Source organism: Balaenoptera acutorostrata, chromosome 12 (genome assembly GCF_949987535.1).
Source record: "Balaenoptera acutorostrata chromosome 12, mBalAcu1.1, whole genome shotgun sequence".
Classification (NCBI taxonomy): domain Eukaryota; kingdom Metazoa; phylum Chordata; class Mammalia; order Artiodactyla; family Balaenopteridae; genus Balaenoptera; species Balaenoptera acutorostrata.
In genome coordinates, this window is record NC_080075.1 from 73,592,611 (window position 1) to 73,618,011 (window position 25,401).

Sequence of the window (25,401 nt, forward strand, 5' to 3'; positions counted from 1 at the left end):
GCATAGTCGTTAAGAATCTGCCTGCCAATGCAGGGGACATGGGTTCCATCCCTGCTCTGGGAAGGTCCCACATGCCGTGGAGCAACTAAGCCCATGCGCCACAACTACTGAGCCTGCGCTCTAGAGCCCGCGAGCCACAACTACTGAAGCCCGTGCGCCTGGAGCCCGTGCTCCGCAACAACAGAAGCCACCGCAATGAGAAGCCCGCGTGCCACAACGAAGAGTAGCCCCCGCTTGCCGCAACTAGAGAAAGCCTGTGCGCAGCAAAGAAGACCCAATGCAGCCAAAAATAAATAAATAAACAAATTTATTAAAAAAAAGATGAAAAAACTAGAATTCACCGAACAGAAATCTCATCTCAAAAGATGAATTACTCTACTACTTTCAAGCCCAAATGGAACAAAGTTCCCTGAGTTAAAAGATCTTAGAGGGAGTGGAAGAGAAGACAAGATGCCCTCAATGTCCTCAGAAATTTTTAGCAGCTCATTCCATGTCAAGCTGGGGAGCACACTGTTAGGGAGCCAGGGCTAAATGAATTAACCCAGAATCATCTGTAGCTTTGAGGTGTTGAAAATAGGCTGAGAGTAACTTGCAAAAGATTTGGTATCAAGAGTTTTTTAGTTTAAAACATCCTAAAATAGCTTTATCTTAATTAAGTGCAGTAAGCCTGTAGAAAGCCTGAGCTCTATATAGGTTGCCAAAGAGAAACACTGTATCTTCTATTTCTTCTCTAAATAACATTCCATGTACTTTCTATAAAGAATATCTAATTGTTAAATACTTGTCTATTAAACTCTATATAATGATAGTGATAGAACCCCTACATATGTAGACCTGCTTTTCTTATTACCATAGGAAGGCCTAGACTTCATAATATAAGAAACAATAGCTATAGAAAAATCAGAATAGAATTCATAAAAAAGGATTGATCAGAATGAGATGAACACCAAGGATAACATGGTCACAACAAATATTTTGGTTCCTCGTATTTCCAGGCTTAAATAAAAACTTCAGTAAAAACCAACAAGACAAAAAATACTTTCACGAAAGTAAAAAAGACAACAAACAAGGGGGAAAATGTCATTTATATCAAAACAAAGATTAATATACCTAATAGATAAAGAGCTTCTAAAAATAAAGGAAGTGGTTAACAATCGTAATGCAAAAATTGACTCGAGATATAAAGAAAAAAGAAATATAAATGGCTCTCAAACACTAGAAAAGTTCATCCATAATAAGAGAAATGCAAATTAAAACTATACAGATATATCATTTCTTACCTATCACAGACTGGCAAATATCCAAAAGTTTGACAACATACTACATTGGTAAAACTAAATAAACAAGTACTTTCATGGCTGAATTCAAAAATCAGATAACCCATATGGAAGGGAATATGGGAATATTTAGTGAAATTGCATACATTTGTCCTTACTAACAATTCTACTTCTAGAGATCTCTTCTAAAATACCCTGGGAAAAATATGAACAGACATATATATGTACAAGACGATTTATTGCAGCAATTTGTACAACAGCAAAAGACCGGAAGTAACACAAATGTCCATCAGTAGAAGGTTGTTTGAATAAACAATGGTACATCCACACAATGAAGTACTGTACCAGGCAGCTGTAAGAAGAAATGAGGAAGATCCCTAAACATCACTATGCAGTGATCTCTAAGATATACTATTATGTGGAGGGGGAAAAAAAAAAGAAGCATGTGTAGTAAAATATGTATAGTATGCTACCATTTATCTATGAAAGGGGGTGATAAACGCCCCCCCCCCGACACACACTTACTTATATTAAGAAAGAAACAATGAAAAGATAAACCAAAAAATTTAAAACTAAGAATAGTTAACTATGAGGGAAGAAAAGACTAGGGTAGTGATAGAGACTAGACTTCTTTGAATATATCTTGTTTTATATATAGATTTGACTTTGTAATCATGTGAATACACTACATAATTATAAAGGAAAAATAAATTTTAAAAGAAAAAGTAATCCATAAATATCAAAAGTAAAATGAAACTAACTTAAATGTACATATCCACAGATGGCGGCATAACCACAGAATGGGAACTTTAGACTATAATGACCTGACTGGGCATTCTCTAGTGGGATAAACCATAGGGCAAACGGAACTGCAAAAAACCAAAATCTTCAACAATTTCCAGTAATCATATGTCGCTGATTTTGGAACTACATTCTCAGACTGTTGTGGGTATTTTACGGAATAACACAAATGAATAATTATTTTGTGTCGTTGAAAGCAAAGACTTTTGTCAGAGTTTAAAGGATATACAAATATAAGATCAACTAGGTTAAGTAAAAGATCTGTATCATCAAATATGACTTGGAATTATCAGTATGAATTTATGAGGTACTTTATCAAAAAACAAACTTTATTCCCTGGCTATCCACTGAATGAATGGATTCCTAAGCAATGATCATCAGCGACTGCTAGTACCACTAGGTGAAGAGTTGAGGCAGAACTTGGGAAGAGATGGAACAGATGTACAATACCTCATCCCTCTAGTCATTACTGATACCACAGACAGAAAGACAACTAGCTATCGTGTGCCCCCTAATGTGATGCAATAGGAAGTACCATTACCTAATAAGTATTGCTGCCAAAAATTATAAATTACAAGGAAACTTATATGCCTATTAAAGTACCCACTTAACATTCAAAAATGTATCTCCTATGTCGGAGATTCCATTTTATCTTTAAATAAACATTTAAATGTAAAATGCAGCAAACCTGCCACAGGACAAGGTGCATAAATCAAAAGATTCACTCATGAATGACAGCTGGAGATGAAAAATAGCTAGCCTTTTCAAGGTAAAGAAATCAGTTTATACAGGCACCCAAAAATGAACATTTGTTAGATTACAGCAGGGTTCCTAAAATATCTGCAGTCCAGAGCCACAGAAAATTCCCAAACTACTCCTTTTCTGAAAGCCAGTGCTTAATGCACCATCTTCTCAGCTGTTTCTAAGCCTTCAATTCCCGTTCTGTAACCAAGGTTCACAGACAGCCGGAGGGAGGATTAATTTTTAGATAAGAGAAAAGAGCAACAGCCAACAAGTTTTTTTCTTTTACACTACAAAGGTCTTAGTGTCACTCCTGGTGCCCCAAATAACAACCCAGATTCCTCTTCCTCTTTGCCTCTCTCCATAAAAACACTCTCCCCCACTCAATCATCCTGTAGATATCCCCTTTGGCTAAAATCAAAAAGGAAACATTACCATGATCAAAACCTTTACCTAGCATTCAAAGGCTTAAGAAAAAGGGTATCTGAGAGGAACAGAAGCTCAATTTTTGGAGCGGATATATTGTAAAGTAAACTCTGTGTTTCGTCATTCTATTTCCTCAAACTAACAATCTTCAATTTTGAGATAAGTACTGAAATCAATACCGAACGTCCAACTAAATGTGGATCCTCCAATACAGTCTAGATTAATTTGAATAGTTAGTTTACAGGGTTTGTGTGATCTATTACGGTATTGCCTTCTGATTAGAAATACCTTGGTGCTGAACAAAAACAAAACAAAGCAAAACAAACAAACAAAACAACTAATACTAAACTTTCATTGGGTTATTTGTATGGAAATATGTTAATATAAATGTTTCAGACATTACATGAAATTTCTAAAAATCTTATATGTTCTGGTATAATGTTATAAGTCATAATCCTAGTTATTACTTTAAAATGTATATCTCAGAAATAACTAATTTTCTTGTCAACTGCATTATTATGAACTTTCATCAAATCTTTAACCGTGCTCATTTTTAAGTCTTTTGTCATTTACAGACAGTTCTGGGTGTACTCTGATGCTTTTGCAAATATGTTCCTATAAAAGGGTTTCATCTTCAAGAAATTCATGGAAAAGACTCTGACAAGTACAGGTTTCTGGTAACTGACTGTACTGCTGAACTGAATGAATAAGCATTTTCAGAACTCTAATGGAAAACTGATGAACTCATAAAAGTGCTAACAAAAGATCAAGATGAAAAAAAAATTAATTACACGGGACTGAGTGAACCGATGAGGATGAGTATAATTTTTGTGACTTTCTGTTTGAATTAAAAAAAAAAAAAATCCCACAAGGACTCAGAGGCAAAGAATATACAAATCAATTTTCACTGCAAAGTAAAGGAGCTGTTACAGTGGAGGATTACTGGACTGAATGTCAATATTATGACATAGTATGAGTGTGTTTCATGTTTGGTAATTGCAATCATTGTTGCTTTTGTTGTGGTCATCCATGTACAATGCTTGGCGTCAGTCTATTTATCTCTTGTAAAAATAAAATACAGTGTGTGTGTGTGTGTGTGAAAAGAAAAAAAAAAAACAAAGCAAAACAAAGCAACCTTATTTTCCTTAAGGGTTTGGCTGAAACCCTACAGGGTTGCGGGGTTCTGCTTTTGCTGCAGGGCGTGCAGGCAGGCGGGGAGGTGCTGCTGGTTATAATCAAACACTGGCTTTGATAACAAAGCGATGTTACAACAGGCTTCAACATGGAGCTTCTTACCAATGATCATTGCAGTGAATAGGTCTCTATATAAGAAATTAAACAGGAAAGGTTCATACCAGGCCTCAACTCCCACAATCGCAGTCACTATGTAGACAAAAGAAATAGTCTGGAAGGAAAATGCAGACAAAAGTATACAGAGCATTAACAGCTGGAAAGATCAGGGAGTCAATAACGCTTTATGCAGCATAAGTCTAGTAAACAGTTTTAGTAAAAGCAAGAAGTATGCTTAAATTTGATATGGTGGCAAGTCTTCTTGCCTTTAAAAATAGTTTTTTCAGCCAACAATACCATAAAATAACTAACTTCTAGACAATGCAAACAACTGGCCTCATAAGGCACCTCGTAAATTGGTTTAGCCACACGATGTTCCAATTTGCCCACCCAATCACTTTCTTCAAACACACTCCAACTTCTGATTCTTTACTGGAGCCTTAGGTGTAGATGGGCAAAATGGCAACACAAAAAGCTGGGATTCTAAGGCAGGGAGAGTTAATAGCAAGCCTATAAAGTAAGAGGAAAACAAATCTCTCTACTCACTGAAAAGTTGGCAATGAAGACAAAAAGCCAACAATTTAATTATAAGCGCCTAACTTTCTTTACAAAATCAACAGTTTCAATGAATGTTTGTTAAGAAACCGTTCATTTTTTGGTATAATAATGGCATTGTAATTATGTTTTTTAAAAAGAACTCTTACCACTTAGAGATATATAGTAAAATATTTATCACATAATACCAGGATTTTCCTTTAAAATAACTGGAAGGAGGGTGAGGAAGAGTACATGTGAAACTAAACTGGCCAAGTGTTAACTGCTCAAGCTAAGTAACAGGTACATAAGGGTTCACTATACTATTCTCTCTACTTTTGTACATATTGGAATTTACCATAAATAAGTAAAAATAATATAAAATAAAAAGGAAAAAAATGTTAAAGCACCCATCAGTTCTAACCAAAAAAGCAAAAGGTCAATAAAGAAGGAATAACAAAAACTTTCCCCAAAATTCATGGCAATGTTGAAAATTTAAGGAAGAACCCATACTTACCACCTGGCTAACGTCATATCCCCATGGCAGGAAAAGAATCCCTGTGTTATACTTCTCCCAGTGGGACAGGATGAAAGAAAATAAAACTACCCATAGCAGGAGATAAAGAACAAAAACACTGACACCAGACGATCCTCGTCCAAAAATGGAATACACAGTTACAACAAAGTAAACACATGACCAACTATCCAGGCCATGGTCAAAAAGCTCCCCTAACGGGGTGCTGGAATTGGTTCTACGGGCTTGCTTTCCATCCACACCATCTGCAACAAAAACACATTACCACAGGAATAGGTCAACAACTGCACCAGTCTGGAGAAAGTCTTCTTTAATAAAATGGAGAGAAACAAAACAAAACAGACGAGCATATCATAGGAATGTTGATTAACTAAATTATAACTATCAGACAGTACTATAAAAATCCAACCTTTAATTCCTACAATGCAAAGATTTCAGAAATAAAATCTGTAATTTCTCAAAGCTTAATCTAAAAATTAAAATGTTAAATCACATTGAATGGTGTCTATTTTAGATCTGAGGAAGAAGCATTCTAGTTGGACTCTGAATTCCTCCAAATCTGCCTAACAACTAACTGAGTTGTTCCACTAGCTGCAAATTCTTAACCCTCCAGAGAATATTCAATAGTTGTTCATTATAATTTATCTAACTATTCCTTGCTCTAGGATCCAAATACACTCAGTTACTTCAGTCATAACACCTGTTTCATCTTGTTTGATATCACAGTTACTTCTTTACAGAGGGACCACCTCCATAATTTTAAGTGCTTTCCAAAAAGGCTTTGTAACACAGTAGGTGTTGAGTAAATATAAGAATAAATTTATTGGGCTTCCCTGGTGGCGCAGTGGTTGAGAATCTGCCTGCTAATGCAGGGGACGCGGGTTCGAGCCCTGGTCTGGGAGGATCCCACATGCCGCGGAGCGGCTGGGCCCGTGAGCCACAATTGCTGAGCCTGCGCGTCTGGAGCCTGTGCCCCGCGACGGGAGGGGCCGCGATAGAGAAAGGCCCGCGCACCGCGATGAAGAGCGGTCCCCGCACCGCGATGAAGAGTGGCCCCCGCTTGCCGCAACTGGAGAAAGCCCTCGCACGAACCGAAGACCCAACACAGCCAAAAATAATAAATAAATAAATAAATAAATAAATAAGAAAACCCTTTAAAAAAAAAAAGACATAAAATTAAAAAAAAAAAGAATAAATTTATTGAATTGAATTTACTGAATAAATTGGGAGATTGGGATTGACATATATACACTAATATGTATAAAATGGATAATTAATAAGAACCTGCTGTATAAAAAAATAAATAAAATAAAATTCAAAAAAAATTTATTGAAACTGTACAATGCACTATTTTTTAAATTAATTTTTATTGGGGTATAGTTGATTTACAATGTTGTGTTAGTCTGCTGTAGAGCAAAGTGAATCAGTTACACATGTACATATAGCCACTCTTTCTGAGATTCTTTTCCCATATAGGTCATTACAGGGTATTGAGTAGAGTTCCCTGCAAAGCACTATTCTTGATGCTGTGAAGACTATAAAAATCTTAGAATAGAATAAACTAAGTTTGTGCCCTCAAAGAGTTTACAATTGAGAAAGGAGACAAAACATGACAGTTACAGATATGATGTATCACAAACCAGAGAAGAGTACAGAAGAGGGACGAGTTCTCTTCAGGCTAAGATAAGCTAGACTGGCTTTCCTGACAAGATGAAATCTGAGTGGGGACATAAAGAATGAGTTGGATTTCAGTAGACAGGAGATAAAGGAGTGTGTCATTTCAAGAGAAGGGAGTGCTATCGGCAAAAACACCGAGATGGAAAAGCACATGTGTGTGCAGAGAATGCCAAGTAGTTTAATTTGACCAGAAACTAGCATGTGAAGAGGGCAGTATAAACTAGTATGTGAAGATGGCAGTCTAAAGAGGCTAGAAGGGAGGTTTGAGCCAGTTTAAAGGTATTAGAGAGTCTGAGGAGCTACTAAAATTATCTGAGTAGAGGATTACAAAGAGTAAAAGCAATGAAGTGCTTCAGGAAGATCCACTTGATAATCAGTGTGAAGGACAGGCTGGGAGAGGAACCCTAATTAGTAGGCCTAAATTGAGATGGAATGCGGTGGGAATAAAAAGCTGGAGGCGGGAGAGATATCAAGAAAATAAAAATGACAATGCAACAAAAGAGGAGAGGTGAGGCCAAAGGACAAGAAGACCACCTCCAAAATCTCCCATCTGTGTAACTAAGAGAGTGGCAGTATTAACAGAAATAAGAAAATCTGAAGGAGCAAGACGGATAGAAAAGATCTGAGTACAGTTTTAGATGCTGAAATTGAAGTGTTGGCAGGACATCCACATGGTAATGCCAAGCAACTCAGCCTAAGGGTACTTACTGATCTATCTATCAGAAGATAGATAAGGGCTAGATACTAACACTGGAGTCAACTCAACAGTGTTAAGGATCAGGATTACCAAGGGAATAAGGAAGGAGAAAGAGAAAGCACACTGGAACACCTTCATATAGGGGCAAAAACAGAGGAGCCGGGGCAGGGGCGGGGGTGGGGGGAGGGGTGGGCGCGGGGAGGAAGAGGGAAAGAGGAAGAGAGAATGGTACAACCTAGTTAAAAAGGAAGAAGAGTCTGAATTATAAAACTTCCTCCTCCAAACAAACAGTTTTGTTAATTAAGTGCATCAGAATTAGACTAATTGTAAAGATTCAGATTCAAGGAATTAAAAATTCCTTATCATTACTGTGTTTATCTTGCTCACCACAGTATTATCCCCAGTGCCTAGCTCAGTCTGTGGCAAAGACGGCCTTTAAAAATATTGTTGAAGGAATATATGAAAGGATGAATCTCAAACTCTTGCCCAAACACTGTAGATCTCTGTTATATAGGATTGGGAACTTTTCTGCCCCCAAGTAGTTAAAATATATCCTAAAAGTCTTTTCTTATTATTTGCTGACTTAATTTCCTATTCTCAGTGCAACTTCTGTGCAGTTATTACAAATATTATATTCATGAACTACATATTAACTAGGTTTTGTACGTCTTCTCACTGAACCCGTTCTAGCCCCATAAGTCTGGGGTCTAGATAAGTCTCACAACGTTTTTTCGTAAGAAAGGCAATTCAGCGCATAACCTATATATTATGAAAAAACCACCAGCAGAACCTACAGCAGCACCCTGTGATCAAACACACATATTTCTGCAGCAAAGTGTAAGAATAATCACACTAGTAGTATAAATGAAGATTATAAATTGTTGCTTCAAGGCAGGTTTTGCAACAAACAGTTCAGGTTAGATCAGGATTTTTGCCAGAATTGTGGAGACCTGAAACAGGTAGATGGTACAGTACTTCAAAAGACTCTTACAGGGACTTCCCTGGTGGCGCAGTGGTTAAGAATCCGCCTGCCAATGTAGGGGACACAGGTTTGAGCCCTGGTTCGGGAAGATCCCACATGCCGTGGAGCAACTAAGCCCATGCGCCACAACTACTGAGCCTGCACTCTAGAGCCCGTGAGCCACAACTACTGAGCCTGCATGCCACAACTACTGAAGCCTGTGCACCTAGAGCCTGTGCTCCACAACAAGAGAAGCCACCTCGGGACTTGCCTGGTGGTGCAGTGGTTAGGAATCCGCTTGCCAGTGCAGGGGACACAGGTTCGAGCCCTGGTCCCGGAGGATCCCACACGCTGTGGAGCAACTAAGCCTGTGCGCCTCAACTACTGAGCCCATGTGCCATAACTGCTGAAGCCTGCGCGCTTAGGGGCTGTGCTCCGCAACAAGAGAAGCCACCGCAATGAGAAGCCCGCGCACTGCAATGAAGAGTAGCCCCCGCTCACCGCAACTAGAGAAAGCCCGCATGCAGCAACAAAGACCCAATGCAGCCAAAAATTTAAAAAATAAATTAATTTAAAAAAAAAAAGTGAAGCCACCTCAGTGAGAAGCTCACGCACTGCAACAAAGACCAACGCAGCCAATAAAAAAAAAAAAAAAAAAAAGACTCTTACGACATGCTGTTAAAAGTCAGAGCACAGGGCTTCCCTGGTGGCGCAGTGGTTGGGAGTCCGCCTGCCGATGCAGGGGACACGGATTCGAGCCCTGGTCTGGGAGGATCCCACATGCCGCGGAGCAGCTGGGTCCGTGAGCCACAATTACTGAGCCTGCGCGTCTGGAGCCTGTGCTCCGCAACGAGAGAGGCCCGCGATAGTGAGAGGCCTGCGCACCGCGATGAAGAGTGGCCCCCGCTTGCCGCAACGGGGAAAGGCCCTCGCACAGAAACGAAGACCCAACACAGCCATAAATAAATAAATAAATAAAAATTTTTAAAAAGTCAGAGCACACAGGCCACCCTCTCCTTTTCCCTATTCCTCCTGCAGTCCTTGGCAACCAAATCCTAGAGCAAAAAAAAAATTTTTTTTTTTTTTTTTGGCCACACCGCGCGGCATGTGGGATCTTAGTTCCCGTGCCCGCTGCAGTGGAAGCGCAGTCTCAACCATTGGACCTCCAGGGAAGTCCCATTAAAACCAACTCATCTTTAATAACAAATGCACAAAAGCCTCTGTCTAAATGTAGAGTTTTTGCCTAATTCTTCTTGATTTCATTCTCTTCCTTCCCCAAACTCTTGCAGCTCTGGTCATCCACCACGTCAGCATTTAATCCTGTACCAAATTACCCTGGTTTTATGAATACAAGTCATTTTTATCTGAAGAGACCTAAGCAACTTTAAGTCAGGGTCTGCTACTTCACATTCATTTAAAAACCACATACTGAGTACCTCCTATGGAGCAGGCACTGTTCTTAACACTGGGTACACAGCGAGCAAGATAAAGTACCCACCCTCAAGGAACTTACATTTTAGAGCAGACAACATACAAGGGGGTCATATGGTTTTAAGTGCTATGGAGAAAAATAAAGCAGGGAAGAATAGGAGAATGCAGGACAAGTCACGCAGATGATCCCAATGAAACGCGCCCTTGGCAGAATACACGGTGTAGCCTGGCCCAGCGGACTTCCCTGACCACTCCCCTCCACCAAATGAGAATTGATCACTTCTATATTTGTTCTCCCACTATGCTCTATTACAGCATCTCTCTCAGTATTCTGCAGTTATTTGATATGTCAGTACTGCTTCCCAAACTCATGGCAAAAATGATGTCTTATTCCAGGGTTGGGAAATATTTCTTGTAAAGGGCCAAACTGTAAATAGTTTAGGCGCTGTGGGCCAAATGGCCTCTGTTACAACTACTCAACTATGTCTCTGCTGCAGGAAAGCAGCCACGGACATGTAAAGGAATGAGCATAGCTGTGTTCCAGTAAAACTTCACTTACAAAAACAGACAACAGGCCAGATTTGGCGTACAAGTGGTAGTTTGCCAACTCCTATCTTATTCTTTGAATTCCCAGCAAATGACAATATTTTTCACAGAGAAACTCAAGAACGTATTTATCAAATTGAACAGGATATTAATAAGCCCTAGTTAAAATGAATTCAGCATAGGAGAAAATGTTTGGTGGCTATCCTTGCTGACAGCTGCACCAGGCACTGACAATTGGCTAATTTCTTACCTAGAGTGTAGGCTACGAAGTTGAGAATGCCCACTACAATCCAAACCCAGTCAGGTACGTGCGTGTGACCTGGTGCTGTAAAGGAAAGCAACTCAGATTGTAACATGGTCTAAGTACAACTGTTCTTACCGTAGCCCATACTGCCAAGGAGAAGTGTTTCTATTTATTAAATAGAAGCTGAAGTACTTTACAATATATCTCGAATGCAGAACTAGGTAAATGTTAGAATGTATCAGCAAACTCTGACAAAACCAAAGTAACTGCCCAACCCCTCATAAACAATAGGCATTTATTTTGAGCTTTAATCATAACTCGAGACTATCTTCACTTGAAAATTACTTATGTGACTAGAATGAAAAATAATGTTTTTGGAATTCAAAAAATGCTCGTGTTTAATCTGATCCTTGTTGTTTATGATTATACTACAAACACGTATTAAGCTTTCAACTTACACTCTCTCACTAAATGATTAATTAGCTGAACAAAAGACCTTTTGATGTGTGTATAGGTAAATTACCTCAACTGGATGATTCTGGCAACAAAATCGTTCTGAAATGTCTGGACCTCACTTTTCCCCCCCTAAGATAAAACAAGTGAGATTCAGGTCTGGGTTCTAGTTCTGGCTCCGTAACCGACCAGCAGTGTGGCCCTGAACATACCACTTCACCTTCCTGGCTTCCACTCCCCAAGTATACTGGGACTAGATGGTTAATCTGGCCCTTCAAGTTGTACGACTTGGAGAAATACGTATAATATTTATGTCTTTTTAGTTCTCTTAGTAACTAAGTAAATAGTCTTATTTAGTCAGAGAAAATACTATTTCTAGTTTCAAAGATAAACTTTTGAGGCTGTTCTGAGGATTAAAATACAATTTTAAAAAAAACCCACAATATCAAAACCATGCTTAATGAAATTTAAGCATGGTAATGGTAATGATCTTCAATTACCATTTTATTACATATACAGAAGCTACGGCTAAAATTTTCAGTTGATAAAGTCAGGCATAGGCAGAGTTTCAATATTCATAATTCCTATAATATCAAAAGTCATTAAGTGTTTGAAACTCCAAATTCTCCTACAAAAACAACGTTGTCAGTGATTGCTGATTTCTCTAGGTCAGTGCACAAACGCCTGCTGAACCCACAACACAGATGAATTATAGCAGCGGTCCCCAACCTTTTTGGCACCAGGGACCGGTTTCATGGAAGACAATTTTCCCATGGACGGGGGAGGGGGGGCGGTGCTGGTGTTTCAGGCGGTTAATGCGAGCGAGGGCGAGCGGCAGATGAAGCTTCGCTTGCCCGACCTTTGCTCACCTCCTGCTGTGCAGCCCTGTCGCTAACAGGCCGAGGACCGGTACCGGTCCACGGCCCAGGGGCTGGGGACCCCGGAATTATAGTACTAAAACTCCTGACTACATCATTTATAAGTATTCTTATTGGAAAATATCTTCTAACTTAGAATGCAAAAAATACTCATCTACCTCCATCTTTCTATTCCTCTCAACTCCATCCACCAGCTGAGCAATAAGAATAAACTGTTTCCTACATATGCCCCCTCATCCCAGATGTGCTCCAGATTCTCTTGTCCAGCTGGGGCAGAAGCTGGGGTGTGGGAGGAAGTAAGATAGCAGTCGGTCTGAAAGAAGATGTTGGGAATAGGCTGAAAACTGCCTCCAAAGGTGCATTTTGCCTCCCCTCCTCAGTAAGGGCCCAGACTTCTGTCAATAAATATCTAAGGTCTAACAACCATTTTCAGAGGAAACTGGGAGTTATTAAAGGTACGTACAAGGGCAGAGCAGAGGGAAAGAGAGATCACATTGCCTTTAGAAAAGGGGGATTTTTATTCCATACCTAGAAAAGGGGAAGGGATATTTCTGGAACTGGTAGGTATGCTGGGCCTTGCTTATATTCATTTTCAGGCAAAACTTCAGAGTCCTAATTTTCCGTCTTCTTATAAATCCCATTACTCTTTATTTACAAAAACCTCATTGCTTTTTAGACAGCATATCTAAATTCAATAACCAAATTGGTTTCTAGAACTTATTAGAAACATACATAACAGATTGTGAAAACACAACTTAGCTTTTACACCCAATTCTAACATCTTACAACCCTTCTAATATTCAAAATTTTTCAGAAATGCAAGCATCTTAATAGAATCAGAAAATAACCATATCTCATTTTTTGCTATTTAGACATTTAAGATTTTATATTAAAGTAATAATCTTACCTGAAGCATAAAAGTCAGGATCAAAATATGCCATAAGCAGAAAATTGAACACAACCAGCAGAAAGCCAGAAAAGGTTATCAGATTTGGAGCCAGCCAAGTAGGAAATACCTATTTTTTTCAAAATAATTACAAGGTAATTAAAGTAGAGAAATCTCTCTGTCCACTACATACCACAACATGCAAATTTGTCAAAACAAAAACTATAAATTTGAAAGACCATATATACAGGAATTATATATATCAAATTATAAACCATAATCAGTTAATAGAAATAGGTCTATTTTCTATATTTTAAATAATTCTATAACCAACAAACTTTTATAATCATAACATTATATTTATTTTAGAAAAATTTAAGAAGCATTTTATAAATATGATAGATCTAGAGTATAAGCTTATCCTTCAACGATGAGATAAATCAAAAGGTATGTGACTAAAGGAAAGGAGGATGGGAGAGGCAGTTTCTCTAAACGTCTTATTGAACTGACAGTTGGCCTGTAATACTCCATAAAATAGTTTAAAATATTTAAAACTTACTAAAGCCTAAGTACATGCTTATTAATCATCTTACCTTTACTACAGTGTTCCAAAATGGATGCATGACATACAGAGAGAGTGGATTGGTATCCACAGCACTGTACTGTTAAGAAATGAAAAAAAATATTCAGAGTTAATCCTTGCATACCAGCAAGTATTTAGAACAATATTTCTCAAATGAAAATAATAGTACAAGGACTTCCCTGGTGGCACAGTGGTTAAGAATCCGCCTGCCAATGCAGGGGACACGGGTTTGATCCCTGGTCCAGGAAGATCCCACATGCCGCGGAGCAACTAAGCCCGTGTGCCACAACTACTGAGCCTGCGTTCTAGAACCCGTGCACCCCAACTACTGAAGCCTGCGCACCTAGAGCCTGTGCTCCGCAACAAGAGAAGCCGCCGCAGTGAGAAGCCCGCGCACCGCGACAAAGAGTAGCCCCCGCTCACCGCAACTAGAGAAAGCCCGCGTGCAGCAGCGAAAACCCAACACAGCCCAAAAAAAAAAATAAATTTTTTTAAAAAAGAAAATAACAGTGAAAATAAATCTAGAGAATATATCTAGTTACATGATGTCCTCTTCTAAATAACAGAACTGGAAAAGCAATATGAATGGGGCAAAGATGGCCAAGCACAGCCAGACAATTTTTTACTCAAATCAACTTTTATAATATTACAATGTTGCAGCAGAAAATTTTATATTGCTTTCAAGTGCTCACCTATTTGCAGGATAATGAGCACACTGTGTGCATTCACACACTGACTTTCTCAACCTCCTTCATCCCTCTCAACTAACGGGAATCTAGCTGTTTTACCCTTGACACCATTACTAATGCACTTATTAATGGTACAACCTTGGGTAAGTTACTTAACCTCTCTGCCTTAGTTGCTTCACCTGTAAAATGAGGATCACAGCCTTTATCTCAAAGGATTGCCATAAGGATTAGATAAACTGATAATATACAGGAAGTGCTTAGAGCAGTACCTAGCCCACAGTTAGCGCTATATAAGCATTAGGTACCATTACTGTGTTTTGAGCACCAAAGGAATGACAGATCCCTTTACAGCTGGAAAATGGATTGCTTAAATAAGCAAAGGAAGAAAAAAACAGGTTAGGGTGTGCAAGTGTATTCCCCAATTGTTGAGCTATTTAGTAAAACTTCAAAGAAAATTTTAACAAAATATCTGTATGTAATTATGTAATACTTTAAGAGTCATGTTGATGACTTATTCATCAGACACACACACACAAACACAGAAACACACACACACACTGGAGTGCCTGGCGTGTAGGAAGCATCCACTAGGTGTGGGGAAGAAGGGATACAAAATGGGTAAGGGACAACTTAATTCTCACCCTCAGGGAGTGGGAATATTACCTAATTCAACAAGCTGTCATACTAGTCAAATGCCTGAAAAAAGTTTCAACTGTGTTTTGTATTTGTTTAGTATGAATATATTGCGTTGGCCAAAAAGTTCGTTCAGGTTTTTCCGTTAAGGCCAACCCAAATAAAATAGTAGTAAGCACCTGAGCAACTGATTTTTTAAAAATTCATAATTAAAGATCAAAATTTCTTCCTGAATGTTTTATGGATATGCAGGAAATATTTCTCATCAGTGTTTCAAGATTTAAAAGTGGGATGGAGCAAAAAAGTAAATAAATAGAAATAATTTAAAATACTGCTAGCAAAGAGAGTTAGCTAGTAAGTCAAATGTTTACTCAACAGAATCCATGTCTGAGTGCCTCCATTTCTCCAACTCATTCTGACGAAATGCGATATCCTGGACAAAAGATCTGAGACAGACAGTGGGAAGAAAATGGCGAAGGAGAACACTGGCCAGAGTGAGAAGCTCTGCAGCTGCATGCAGACTCTCAGCTGGAGCCTACTTAAATGAGTATTACTGTTCTCGCTAAAATCAACTTCTACGTGCATGGTTCTCTACAGCCCGCAAAGCTTTTCCACATAACAGATACCATGACACCTGAACCTCTGTATAATGAAGGAGCCCCCAATTGAGAGAACTGCCTGAATTTAAGTTTTCAGACCTGAGGACATGCAATCAATACGAACCCTGAAAAGCTGCCAATGACAAGGCGGGAAGGCCATGGCCTCCTCCATTTCACCAAAGTCTGAACCCAGACCCACATGACGTAGCCAGCAGGTCAGATAAACTGGAAAACCACACATTTCAAGTCCACCATCTACTGCAAAGTACAAAAGTTGTAAGAAGTCCAAATCAGAAGAAAACAATTTAAGACATCACACGAATAGTTAATACGATGTACAAAGTACAATGCTCTTAATTCAAATGTTTGCTGAATGACTCTCATTCAGCCGCTTTCCATAATTTGAATTTAGATTTAAAAGAAGATCACTTACTCATGGTATTTTGATTTGAAAAGCTCCTCTTTTTAAATTTTGAAGTTTTTTCTCTTTTTTAAATCTCTTTATTTCCACTATTATAACATTTCACCTTTTTTTTTTTTGGCTGTGTTGGGTCTTCGTTGTTGCACGCGGGCTTTCTTTAGTTGCGGTGAACGGGGGCTACTCTTCGTTGTGGTGCGCAGGCTTCTCATTGCAGAGGCTTCTCTTGTTGCGGAGCACAGGCTCTAGGCGCGTGGGCTTCAGTAGTTGTGGCTCGCAGGCTCTAAAGCACAGGCTCAGTAGTTGTGGTGCACGGGCTTAGCTGCTCCGTGGCATGTGGGATCTTCCTGGACCAGGGATCGAACCCGTGTCCCCTGCATTGGCAGGCGGATTCTTAACCCCTGCACCACCAGGAAAGTCCCCAAATTCTGAAGTTTTAACTCTAAATTTCTATTTCAGGAGACCAGTAGAAGAAGAAAAGATTATAGAACTCAATACAAAAAGGTCAGTTTGCCTAACTGCATTTTTTACATTTAATAAAAATAGCTGATAAGCTCAAGTATAGCAAGGAAATCTAATATGAGATTACAAAAGGTAGCAAACAGTAAACCTAAAGAGCACTCTGTGCTCTAGCCTTACACACTTGAGTATTTTTCAAGGTCACATATCACTTGGTATAAACAAAGAAACTTGAAACTGTCTTGTGAATCAATAGGAGGAAAGAAGAATGAGTCACACCTTCCACATGCCTGAAAAAATAAGTAAAATGTAAACTTTTAAAGAAGCTAAACTAGATTTAGTTAATGCCCGTTAAATATATTATTTTCTATTGGAATGATGTTTTGGTATACACCAGAATATCTGAACAAGGTAATAATCCCCTGTTTAAGGCCTGCAGGACTTGCTTGATCTACAATCTGTTGGGCCAGACTAATCCAGTGCCCTGGAGAAAGACTTGAGAACCACAACCTGAGTTTGAGAATCATTCCAAGGCAAAATCTCAGAACCACAAGAGTTCAGGAGATATCTAGTTCTCACGTGCCTGCCCCTCACCTATGTGAATAGGTAAAACAGTCATCTGGCCTCTTTATTTTTTTCTTTAATTTATTTTATTTATTTATTTTTGGCTGCGTTGGGTCTTCGTTGCTGTGCACGGGGCTTTCTCTAGTTGCGGCGAGTGGTGGCTACTCTTCGTTGCGGTGCACGGGCTTCTCATTGCAGTGGCTTCTCTTGTTGCAGAGCACAGGCTCTAGGCACGTGGGCTTAGTAGTTGTGGCACACAGGCTTCAGCAGTTGTGGCTCACGAGCTCTAGAGCGCAGGCCAGCAGTTGTGGCGCACGGGCTTCGTTGCTCCACAGCATGTGGGATCTTCCCGGACCAGGGCTCGAACCCGTGTCCCCTGCATTGGCAGGCAGATTCTTAACCACTGAGTCACCAGGGAAGTCCCTGGCCTCTTTATTTATTTATTTTTTTAATTTTTGGCTGTGCTGCGTGTGCGGATCTTAGTTCCCCAAACAGGGATCAAACCAGCGTGCCCTGCAGTGGAAGCGTGGAGTCCCAACCACTCGACCACCAGGGAAGTCCCTGGCCTCCTTTTAAATGCCTCTGGTTACCAAAAAACTCATTACTTCTAGAAATGGCCCAATCCAATGTTAAAACAACTTTTCTATATGCTAACAAAATCCTCCCCTCGCCCCATATTTCCTATCATGTTTTCAATTTCCCTAACAAAGCTAAGCAGACAAGGGTCCAATTTTTTTCCAAACAATAATGCCTCAAACATTTGAAAATGGCTCTCCCTGTCACACCTACATCTTCTCTTCACCTGGTTAAAAAATCTCATGTTCCTTTTGCTGTTACTCTCTTGCCAAAGTTTCACTCTCTTCATCATCTAGGTCTAATTCTCTAGACCAGAGGCTGGAAAGCTTTTTCTGGAAAATGCCAGAGAGCAAATATTTTAGGCTTTGCAGGCCATATGGTCTCTGTAACAATACCCAACACTGCCACTGAAGCAGAAAGAAGTCACAGAAAATAAGAAAACAAAGAGGCATGCTGTGTTCCAATAAAACTTTATTCACAAAACAGGTGTCCGGGGGCTTTAGTTTGACAACAAGTACTCCAGACAATCCATTTTGTTGTTAAACCAAAATAAAAGTGTGTTCCAGGGCAAAAGGAACATTTCAAGTGGTGCATAAGCACAAAGGAGAACATGACTATAAGCTCTTCTTCCTCAACAACTTATTTCTCTTAACAGATGCTCAACACAGTATTAATGTCCTGAGGCAACAAAGTCATACTGCAGACTTAACACACCTTCACAGCCACCTTACCCCCTCAGGCCTTTCTTATGCAGACTGCAAAGCCACCTTTCTCTGCGTTAATATGAAGCTGACTGTTGGAAACTAAGTGTTAAGACCCTACATTTACCATTTTAACATTTCATCTTGCTAGAGTCCACTCATCTTTCTATCTCCTCCGATCTCCTCAGGGTCAGACTCAGTTATCCAAGGTACCAGCTATGCCCCCCAAACTCTCAGCATGTAAAGCTGTCATGCTAGCAATGCCTTCACCTAAGTCTCTGTAAAAATGCTGATCAAGGTAGAACTTCTAAACATTCCCCTCAAGATTGCTATTAATACATTAATCATTTCTATTTGGGTACAGAATTCCATACTGTCATCTATGGCAATTAGTCTACGTCACCCACGAGAAAAGATTTTCATAAAGTCTTAGTGAAATCCAGAATTATCTTAGATAATATTTTGTCAAATATAAGAAAGTTTCAAGACTTTCTTTTTTTTTTTAACTTCCGTACAAGTCAGGAAATAAAGCAGAGCTCATTCTTCATTCTTTCATTCAGTAAAGTCAACAAATAATTGTGACTGAGTGCCTATGATTGTGTCAGGCACTGTGCTAGGCCACCAGAAAGAGAATGGTGAACAAGATCAAAAAGTTTCCTATGTTCACCAAGTCCAGTCTAGGGTGACGACAGATGCTAAGCAAGAAAACAAGTCATAATCACAAGATGTGATCAATACTGTGAAGGCAAAAAACAAGGTGTTGTACCAGAGGACCAGGGGGCTGGGAATGTGCCTAGGCAGGGTGCTCGGAGAAAGCTTTTCAGGGGAGGGGACACTTACGCTGAGTCCTACAAGATGAGAAGACAGGTAAAGCATGTACAAGACAGAACAGTGAGTCAAACAAGGGAGACACTAAAGAGAACATGCTGTTGGAGATTCCATTTATATGAAGTTCAAAATCAGACAAAATTAATTTATGGCAAAAAGAGGTCATAATAGCAGTCTGGTGAGAGGGACTAAATGGGGGCCCTCCGAGGTGCTAAAAATAATTCTTTATCATGGTGGTGGTTACATACATATACAAAATTCATCAAATTGTGTACTTAAGATCTGTGTGTTTATATATAATTTATACCTTAAAAAAGAGAAAGAAAATAAAGAATATACGTGTGGCAGTGTGCGTGTGTGTGCGTGTGTGTGTGGTTTATAGGTGTTGGGAGGGGGGCGTGCATGCCAAGATGCCTTCTAAGCAGAGAACAAAATGTGGAAGGACCACAAAGTGGAGGAAGGCCAATGGAGCTACAGCGTAGTGAGTGAGCAAGGAAGAGTGGTATGAAATGACACTGGAGACATGGGCAGACACCACCCAAAGGTCCACAGTCGTAAGCCCAGTGCATATCCTGATTTATATTATTAAAGGATCCCACTGTTTACAGTGTAGAACATGGACTGGAGGGGGCCAAAAGTGCAAAATAGTTATGAGACTGTTACAGTATACCAGGCAAGAGACGATTACGGGTTAGGCCAGGAGCTGTACAATAACTCTAAATTACTTCCAAAATATGCTATAAAGTGCCCATTTTTGAGAAGGACATTAGAAATGTGCCTCCTCTTAATTTAAGAAGGAAATTGGCTCTAACAAAAGGAAAACTATGGAAGCACTTCCTTGGACCTAAAAGTATTTCCCTTATACATGTACTTTAAATCCCTTCTACATACTGATAAGAAAACTGACTGAACTAACACACCCTTGCACTAAATACAGAGCTTTGGACAACTTATTAATTAGACTGAGGCTAGTATCCCATCTAATACTAATATAGATGGTAATACTCTAACATCTATAAACAGATGCAGGTTTCCCTTGCTTTGTCTTCTAATCAATATAAGGAGGATAAATCTCCAACTATCAAATGATTTTTAATTCAAAGCCTGTCTTTACCCATTTGAAATATAAACTTTACACTTATAAAACATATTTTAGTTAACCACGGAAATCCATAAAGTACGGACTGAGTACAAGCTAATAATAGTTTGTTTATAAACAGCACTTACTGCTAATCATTTCAGATGTAAGCAAACTCAAAATGATGTTTCTGACTTTTTAAAATTATTCCCCAAATTCTTGAGTTCCAAATCATCCATGTTTTTAGGAATAAAAGGCAGGATAGTCACAAAGAACCAATTTTAGTTCACAACTGGGTTCACTGTATGAAGTTATTTATTGCTCATACCAACTTTCCAGACATAATGAAAGAAATACATTATCAACCTTTCTTAAGAACTCAGGAGAGAGAAAAGAAAGGTCAACTCTCTTCTCTCCCCCTGCACAGTGAAGCTCAGTGTCTGGTGTGGTACTGGTATGGTATGGAGGTCAGTCCCTTGCTGACGGGTCTCATGACTCAATCATGTTTAGGTATAAGTCTTTACAGGGGCAGGATCCGTTGTGGCCAACATGTGCTCTACCACTCCTGGAGAAGAGTTCTTTAGCAATGGCATTCCAAGCCTCTGGGCCAGTCACTTAAGCAAAAAACATAAAACAAAAGATCCCAATTATTAAAAATTGTTATTCACGCAACAAATATCAAGGCAGTCAAAAGAGCTACCTTCACATACAAACGTGGGACTCACTGAGCACTGGTATTTAAAGAAGCAGTTAAGAAAATAGAGAAAGCTTCCCAACCTGATCCCTTCTGCACCTGGCACATAGTAGGAGTTCAGTAAACATATATGAATGTTTGCACATATGAATGAATAAATGCATGAACTACTCTGCATGTTTACTTAAATGGCAGTATAGAGCGACTCCATCACTGATGAGAGGAACTCTTTTCCCCTGGGAACTAGTCTACAGCAACTTTTCACTTCACAAGGGGAAGTTGCTCTTACTCTCCCCCTATTAATAACACCATGTCTACATTTGTATGTTTTATAGTTTCCAAAGTACAATTACGTTTGTTCTCTTATTTGATATTGTAAAATAGATAAGGTAGATTATTCCTCCCTATTTTACAGATGAAGAAACTATAAAATTCAGGGATTAACAGCTAATAAACAGGAAGGTCTAAACCGTAAATCCTTTATGAATCATCTTGGAACATTTCTGTGAAATGGATCTCTTTGCTTTAATCCAGACTACCCCCTCCTGGCTCAAGTACAATCATGAGCTACCTAGATCCAATATACTGAAATTGTTATTAACATAATATCCTCCAATACACATTTTTCTGTCTTCCAATTTGTGGCGGACACATCCTAAGGTAATCCCCAGTGAGTCAAGCCCTTGTATAATCAATCCCCTCCTACTGATGGTTCAGTCATTCCCCTGAGGGTGGAACCTGTAACTTGCTTCTAACGAACAGAATATAGTGAAGGTGATCGATGTCACTGCCTTGATTGGGAGAACATTATACGGCAAAGGTGATGAGATGTCACTTCCATGATATAGTTCATTACCTAAGACTCCATCTTAACAGTTTGGAGAAGAGTCTCCCATTGACCTTGAAGAAGCAAACAGCAATGTTATGAACTGCCTATGGTGAAGGCTATGTGGCCAGAAAAGTGGGCAACTACTAGGAGCCGAGAGCCTCAGCCCTACAACTGGAAAGAACTGAATTCTGCCAACAACCACATGAGCCTGGATGAGGACCCCAAACTCCAGATGAGAGCACAGCCCAGCTGGCACCTACACTGCAGGCTGGCGAGACCTCAAGCAGAGGAGCCAGGTAACTGGTGCCCTGACTCACAGAAACTGTGAGACAATAAATGTGTGTTGTTTTATGCACCAAGTCTGTGGTAATTTGTTATCCAGCGATAGAAAACTAATATCCAATACTGAAAGCACTGCATCATCCTCTTTTCTAGTAAGAGATACCTTGAGGCTCCTATCCACAAAATCAAGACTACCTGATACTTGAGGGCTAATATATGAACATTACGGTAATATAGCTTCTTACTCCTTTACATCCGTTTCTTGGTTTTATTAACTGCTCTTCAATATAATGGAGTATTTCTCTGATGAGGTGCTTCTCAAAATGTAGTTGCCAAACTGAGTGCAAATTCTTGGGCCCTACCCTAAATATACAGAATCAGACAGCCTGGGGGTAGGGCCCAGCAATCTGTCTTTTGACAAACGCTCCAGTTGATTCTGAGGCACCCTCAAGTCTGAGGGCCACGGCTCTGGTGAAAACGAATGTGAATGACACTCCTGCAAACTCCTCAGCTGAAGGAAAAGCCGCACCATCAGCTTAGTGGTCAACACCTAAACCTCCTGATGGCAACTTCAAATACTGCACTGCGAGCAAGAGACAAGGTATAATAAAATTCACTAAAGGCAAGGCACTGTGCTAGTAATAATCTACCAAGAAAGAAAAACACCAAATCGAACTGAAAATGAAAATAAAGGGGGGGGGCATTATATTAACCCTAAGACAGAAATTTAAAGTTTCTTAAAGTACTTTTTAACCAATACAAGACTTTAAGAACTACACCCACAGAGAACATGACTCAGTGGACAATGAGATCCCATTTCCGTGAATACTGTCATTTATACCTGCTAATGCGTCAGAGGAGAGAAGGTGGTGAGAGACGACTGGAGAAGAACTAGAGCAGTGAGACAAGAATAAGCATGTCCTGATGACAAACGTTTGCTTGCTAGACTTAAACAACATATAATAAACTAACGAGACATGAGAAGATAAGACAAAAGGAGGGGTCATTTAGTGAAGGGACTTGAAATCCTTGCTGAGGAATCTCGACATCAAACACATGATAAATATGTGGGAGTACTGCAGATTCATAAATAGCAAAGTGGTATTTGAAAAAATTTACTTACTCTTCCTTTGCTGAAACATCCTTTCTCTTGGTATAACCTCCTCGGGTGTGAGTATGTGTGTATATGTTATATGACAGTTAATGTTCACAAGCAGAGAAGCACAAATGTCAAGTTTTATTTTTTATTTACTTAACACTAACACATCACTAAGTGCCAGGCACTTTACAAATATTAACTCATTCAATTTTGACAATGATCCTATGAGGCAGGTACTACCCCATTTCACAGATGAGGAAACCTGGTTAGAGAGACTAAGTTATGCTCAAGATCGCAAAGCCAGGATGTGGGTTCTATTTAACTCAATATCAGTCCCAAAGCTAATTATTTAATCAAAAGCCATTTACTGCAATTAGAGCTAATAGTGAATGAAATGTTCTTAATAGTCAACTAAATATAAGACTAGCAAATACAAGCCCACTTGTCCCTACGAATAATTTAAAACTGGGGGAAGAAAAAACAAAGTCAGTTCTTCCTTTTTCACTGTACATTTTCCCCATCTGTAAACATTAGACACAAATCCAATTAAGCACGTCACTGAAGGTCTTTATTCTAATGTTTATATCTTTTGCACAAAACACCCAGTAACTACAGAGTTTATACGTCATTCTTAGAATTGAGAGGCAACACAGCATGAAGAACATGGACTCCAGACGCAGAATGCCTGGGTTCAAATCTCAGCTGTGGGACCTTGAGCAAGTTACTTAAACACTGTGTCTCAGTAAAACGGGGAAAATAATACTACCTCTACCTCACAAAGCACTTGTGAATATTAAATGAGACAATATATGTAAAGCACTTAAAGAATGCCTGGCATATAGTAAATGCTATATAAATGTTTGCCATCATTATCATTATCACTATTGGGTATTTACAATGACGTTCCTCTTGCCATTTCAACTTCCCCTCATTGAGCTCACTAGGCTCGGCCTGGTCCCTCACACACCTTCCACTTCCTTGTGCCTCTAATTTAGCATGGTCCTCCCAGGCTCTGTGCCTTGGTTCCCATCAGGCTCTCTGACTGAAACATCTTTCCCCTCTCTCCCTTATGCACCGGGCAAATTCTTATTCAGCGGAGAAGTTCTTGACATTTAAGAATTACAGCAGTTACAAAAGCAAGCCATCAGCAGTGAACTGATATTTCAGAAAGTAGTTTAAGAACCAATTCAAGATGTTTCTTCCAAATAGCACCTAGAAATGGAGTAACCTTCTACCTAACAATCTCTCTTGCTCTCTCTCTCACTCTGCAGAAGTTTCCCATCCATTTTTCTCTCACTCCTTCTGAAAGATTCCTCTGTCTCTACCAACTTCAAAAATAATTCTTTCTATGAGACATTTGTAAATCTATATCTAAGACGACTATAATACTTTTCAAGCCTTACTAATGTACTTACAAGTGGGAGAGGCCAGTTTCCCACATCTACTCAAGGAGACCAAGGCACAACTAAAGATAAGTTATGCTTGAGTTAACTGTAACATATCTAGTTAATGCCATAATTAACACATTATATCGTAGTCGGCCTGCAGTCATAACAAGTGAAAATCAAAAGATCAGGAATTTCTCATGTTTACCCTGTGACTCTGGAGGAAAAGTGTTCTAGTCTTTGAAATCGTTACAGAAACAGTCCTCTAATGGGGGACATTTCATCCACAAATGATATTTCTCTAGAACATGACATTTTCTTTGTTTTAATTCCAAGTCCAAAAACCACACCTTCCAAGAGAAGTCTACCCCATTGTCCTGTCCAAGAGAAGTGCCCTGTGCAAAAGATTACTGTTATTCTGCCAGATTCAGCATCATTCATCATTTAAATTATAATTTTGCTTCTGTTCTGTAAGGACCAATCTCGTATGAGTTAGGTTACTGATGAGATATTAATAAAATACCTCCTCACTGAAATATCAAGAGGATTAACTCTCAGACTCAACAAATGCTGGGTGCCATTATTACCAAAGAGTTAATGCTTCACA

At 39.3% G+C, this 25,401-nt stretch overlaps 1 protein-coding gene across 2 annotated transcripts in view; it reads right to left on the minus strand.

Annotated features, from left to right (window-relative positions):
- The window catches only part of SELENOI (selenoprotein I), a 42,154-nt gene that overhangs the window by 10,930 nt on the left and 5,823 nt on the right, over nt 1-25,401 (minus strand). The window contains exons 2-6 of one of the 2 annotated variants that reach the window (XM_007191279.2): nt 13,971-14,039; nt 13,399-13,507; nt 11,167-11,241; nt 5,587-5,849; nt 4,542-4,650 (exon numbers count right to left, since the gene is read on the minus strand). In XM_007191279.2, coding sequence (XP_007191341.3) covers nt 4,542-4,650; nt 5,587-5,849; nt 11,167-11,241; nt 13,399-13,507; nt 13,971-14,039 — 625 coding nt within the window. The remainder of the gene's footprint in view (nt 1-4,541; nt 4,651-5,586; nt 5,850-11,166; nt 11,242-13,398; nt 13,508-13,970; nt 14,040-25,401) is intronic. The other variant, XM_028168800.2, reaches the window with a different exon arrangement.